Source organism: Oryzias melastigma, unplaced genomic scaffold, assembly GCF_002922805.2.
Source record: "Oryzias melastigma strain HK-1 unplaced genomic scaffold, ASM292280v2 sc00300, whole genome shotgun sequence".
In the NCBI taxonomy this organism is placed as follows: domain Eukaryota; kingdom Metazoa; phylum Chordata; class Actinopteri; order Beloniformes; family Adrianichthyidae; genus Oryzias; species Oryzias melastigma.
This window is the reverse complement of record NW_023416913.1, coordinates 154030-159131: the sequence shown is the minus strand read 5'-3', so window position 1 is coordinate 159131 and position 5102 is coordinate 154030. Positions and strand designations below refer to the sequence as shown.

Here is a 5102-nt window from a genome sequence, read left to right as displayed (position 1 = left end):
GATGAAGAGCAGCTTGATCTGAAGCAGGAGACTGAAACCTTGATGGAGATTCCTGCTTTGGAGAAACATGTTGACAGTGAAGAAGATGGAAACAATCAGCAGAGCTTTAATGGAACTGATAGTCAGGATGAAGAAGGAAACCAACATGAAGAATCAACATCAACTACAGATGAAGAGACAGAGGCACAGAACAGAGATCAGAGGAAGAGAAGAGACAGAAGTCATGTCCAAAGTGTGGGCAGCTCTCACATGTCAGAAGGTCAGTGTGACTCTGATGCAAGAAAAAAGTTCAAGAAGGAAACTTTGGATAATAAACACAAACAATCCCCAAAAGAAAAGAGAGTTTCCTCTATAAAGTTTAGTGAAAAAACAAGAATTTCACATGTGAGATCTGAGTTTGAAGGATCTTATGTCTGTGAGGAATGTGGTAAATGTTTTGGTTGTTGCTCTAAATTAATAATTCACATTAGAAGTCACACAGGAGAGAAGCCTTTTTCTTGTAAAGAATGTGATAAAAGTTTTAGTGATAAATGTACTCTCAAAATACACATGAGAACTCACACAGGGGAAAGGCCATTTTCTTGTAAAGAATGTGATAAAAGCTTTAGTATTCTATCTACTCTAAAAAAACACATGAGAACTCACACAGGAGAAAAACCTTTTACTTGTAAAGAATGTGATAAAAGCTTTAGTGAGAAATGTACTCTCAAAATACACATGAGAACTCACACAGGGGAGAGGCCCTTTTCTTGTAAAGAATGTGATAAAAGTTTTAGCATTCTATCTTCTCTAAAAGAACACATAAGAACTCACACAGGAGATAAACCTTTTACCTGCAAAGAATGTGATAAAAGATTTAGATGCCAAACTCATCTCAAAACACACATGAGAACTCATACAGGAGAGAAGCCCTTTTTGTGCAAAGAATGTGATAAACGTTTTAGTGATGTATCCAGTCTCAAAAGACATTTGAGAACTCATTCAGGAGAGAAGCCTTTTTTGTGCGAGGAATGTGATATAAGTTTTAGTGATGCATCTGCTCTCAAATCACACTTGCGAACTCATACAGGAGAAAAGCCTTTTTTGTGTAATGAATGTGCAAAACATTTTAGTCGTCTTAGTCATCTCAAATTACACATGAGAACTCATACAGGAGAGAAGCCTTTTTTGTGCAAGGAATGTGATAAAAGTTTTGGTCGTCTTAGTAATCTGAAATCACACATGAGAACTCATACTAGCCTTTTTCTAGAGCAATCTTGTAATGAAGGAAAATCCTCCACTTGATTTTATTTAAGAGGTAAAAAATAAAGTTTTCTGTCTCAAAGATTAAAAATTTAAAAAGTGAAGAAAAAAGAAGCGTTTAAAACTCAAAAGGACCCACAATAATCTGCTAAATAACTCCAAACATTTGGCAAGACCTTATTAATAAGGGGCGCCGCTCAGTGGACGCTTCTGCAGTGAACCTTGAACTGTCTTGTTCTTGGTTGTACTGAAAAACAATGAATTTCCCCCCAGGGGATTAATAAAGTATCTTGATTGATTGATTGAGCCTTTAAATCAGGGTTCACCATCACGGCGCCCGTGGGTGCCAGGTCGCCCTCAAGCACCACATAAGTCACCCACAGGTCTTTTCTAAAAATAGCACAACTCACATGAGCTGCTCGGAAAATTAAATTTTATTGTGATGCATTTTTTTTAAATCACACTTCCCTTTACAAAGAATTTAAAATTAAAACATCTTAGAAATATATGTTCATTATTCCTGAAGCCAAAACCGGCCTATCCCACTTTATTATTTTTTTTTTTATCGTTTTCTCGTTATAACGACATAATCGATAACAAAGAATGAAGCGTCCCCTTCTCCCTTTCCCGCATGGAGACACCGAGACATTACCTGTTTTAAGGTTTTTTATTTTGTGGTTAACAACAAAAACAATAGACGAAAATACTCCACATTAGTTGTTTTTGGTCAATTCTTTTACTTATTAGTGGAGCTGCGCTCCTCCATCGCCTAAGTGAACCCGCCCCTCCCTTTATTTTCCCCAAACCCCAGCTGCCTCCCCATTAACTCTGAAATTTCGTGAATTGGATTTTTGATAATTAGTTATCTTTAATGGAAACACGATCATTACCTCAAAATGTGACAAGATTTGTTGAGATTAATAAAGTTCTGAATATTGATATTTGTTACCTGTCTTGTTATTATTGATAATTATGGTGAGAAATCAGTGTCTTTACATAGAGGAGCTTCATTATTAATAATGTATAACTAAAGGAAAACTAAGCAAATTTGTTTTTTCTAACTGGTAGCCCTTCATACTACTCTGTACCCATGAAGTAGCTCTCAGTTTCAAAAAGGTTGGTGACCCCTGCTTTAAATGGTCTCAGTCATGAGAATAAAATAGATTCTGAAGCACTTCATACAACTATCTACTGACAAGCCATTTGGAGATTCTACTTGGAACAGGACTTGGATCATTTCCACTCTACTAAAAGGTACCTAAAGCTGCTTATCCCTAAACTGTTTCTGTGTTTGATCAACCAGCAAATTCCCTGACCTGAACCCAATAAAAAAATCTATGAAGTGTTTTTAAAGAGGAAGATGAGACGGCAGAGCCAACAATGAAGATGACCTGAAGTCGGCTATCAAATCAACCTGAGCTTTTATTCCATGTACACAGAGCCACAGGCTGATGGCCTCCATACCACATTGATGCAGTCATTCAATGAAAAGGAGGAACAAGTGATTATTGAATGGAGACAAAAGAACACTTTTCTGAAATCTGACATGTGCTGAAAACATTCTTTATGATTCTTCTGATAGAATATTCTAATTTTCTACGAGTATTTTTAGGTTTTCATCATCAGTTACTATAATTACATTACTCAAAATAAAAGACAGTCTAATGGTTCTGTATATCATGAGTTTCATTTTTGTGTTTAACTAAATTATTTAACTTGATCATCAAATTTGTTCTTTAAGATATACTTGCAAATAGAAACAATGGTAAGATTTGTTTTTTAAAGAAAATGTTAAATATTGTTGAATTTTTTGTTTTATTTTAATTGGAAGATTTTGTTTTTTCTAATATATTATTTACAATTGTGGTTGTAGTTGATGATGAGACAATGTTTAGTCCGTTACTACAACATCACAGGAATTATTTATACAGGTATTTAATTGTAACACTTTTTCTGCGATTCTGTGACGTTTCAATATTGTTTAAAATATAAAATAACTACACTTTAAATTTGTTTTAGTCATGTGAGAAAATAACAGTTTTGTGAAGGAAAGTTTTTGTAAAAATGTACAAAGGAAGAGTCGGATAAAGAGTGCCACTGATGTTTGTGTGTTTGTGTTGTGATTTGTGTTTTGTATCAGATATTAGAAGTGTTTCTCTGTTCTCTTTAGTTCTCAGTGTTCTGTCTCAATCTTTCCTGTGAAGAATAAAGTGGACGTGAACATCAGTCAGAAGTGTGGAGTCTTTCCCACAGTGTGGCTTTCTGCTGTTTCTTGGTTCTCTGCAGGTTCCAAAGCTGGACTCCTCAAGTCCAGTTCTGACTGCTGAGCTCAGGACTGAGGTCAGATCACAGAGCTCCATCAGAAGGTGTGAAGAAGACTGAAGTCAACAAACTGCTTCTCTGTGCTTTTCTCATCAGTCTGAGTGAAGCAGTGAGGTTCAGAACAGTTCAACAGAAACCTTCAAACTTAATTCTGTCTTTGAGTCTCTTTGAGTTCTTCTGGAGTTTTTCTTGGGAGATGACATCAGAGGACACATGATGAAGAGTTCCACAGTTCACAGATGGAAATCTTGATGGACTTCTGAGATTTCCATTAACCTAGAACAATGTTCCTGATAAAATATTTCCTTTCAGAGAAATCTGAGCAGATTGAGTTTGTTATTGAGTCGGATTCTCTGCAAATCGTGCTGCAGAAACCACATCAGTTCAGGGACATGGGATCTTGTCACAATGTGGTGTGACTAGAGTGGCCTGGTTAACATAGGAGGCAGAAAGTTTAGGAACAGAATTCTTCTATTCACAGCAAACCCACTGTCCACACAAGCTCCTCCCCTCTGCCAGCATCTCCTCTGGTCGTTACTACAACAGACCACGCAGGAGACCATTACGTTCAGCTACCTTGCTGTTATCCTCAGATTGGTCGCCCGCTGCACCCGGCTGCTCACCAACATCCTGGGACGCTTAAGGGCGACCTTCATTTGGAGGTTTCTTCGGCCTGGTTAACATCTTTGTGCTGCCGTCTGCAGGCCTAATCCCACTTCTGACACCAAGATGTCACAGATCTCCTGATATTTATTGTCTGGACAAATCTAAGATTTCAGTCTTTTTGGAGTCATTTTCCATTCACTCTGTATTTCCTCACTGAAGGGCAGAGAAAGGACTTCTTCATCCTTTTCTTCCTTGAAACCTTCACAATCCATGGATATAAAATAGATATTGTTGTCACAGCGAAAGGATGTGAATAAAGATTGAGATCATTTTAGTGTTTGGATCAAATACAGTGAATCTGATTCAGAAAACTGGCAGTAGTTTCCTTTTTTTGTTTGCTGGATGAAAACAGAGAATCTGTTGGGCTTTAAACAACTCTGTTACTGAATGTGAGCAGATGGATCAAAGCCCATTGTTCCATCATTTCTATTCTGGTCCATTATTAAATACAGGAGTCATTCACATCCATTTACAGAGTTCAATCAAAGATGCTGCAGATTCCTAAACAAGAGCAGACTGGAGATGATTTTAGAAGAAAAGGGAGTTTGGGGGGAAGAAAGCAGAAGTTTTCATAGAAGAAAAACAGGTTTTCCACTTGAACAAAGACACCAGCTGTTAAAGCCTCAAACTGGTACTTGATGAGCCAGATTTCAGGATGAGTCAGCATTTTTCTGGATCATTTGCAGAGGTGTAGAAGTATCTCACATTAAAGCATGTGCGTACTAACAACACAAAGTGTTCAAAGGACACCTGAGTGTGTGAGTTCTGCTAAGAGCACCAACCCGGGTTTCTACTTTTCCTGCAGGACTTGAACGCAGCGCAGTCACCCTTCTCCCTTCTGCTCCAACTTCAATACGGACCTAAATGGTTTG

General features: G+C 37.5%; 1 protein-coding gene across 1 annotated transcript; it reads left to right on the top strand.

Annotated features, from left to right (window-relative positions):
• The first annotated feature begins 215 nt into the window (after nucleotides 1–215).
• LOC112138304 (gastrula zinc finger protein XlCGF8.2DB-like) lies at nucleotides 216–2152 on the top strand. Its single transcript, XM_024260870.2, has one exon. The coding sequence runs from the start codon at nucleotides 250–252 to the stop codon at nucleotides 1282–1284; it is 1035 nt and encodes a 344-aa protein (XP_024116638.1). The 5' UTR covers nucleotides 216–249; the 3' UTR covers nucleotides 1285–2152.
• Nucleotides 2153–5102: the final 2950 nt, after the last annotated feature.

Bases quoted from the DNA above. Each gene is read 5' to 3' on its own strand.
- LOC112138304 (XM_024260870.2), top strand. From the start codon at position 250: ATGTCAGAAGGTCAGTGTGACTCTGATGCAAGAAAAAAGTTCAAGAAG.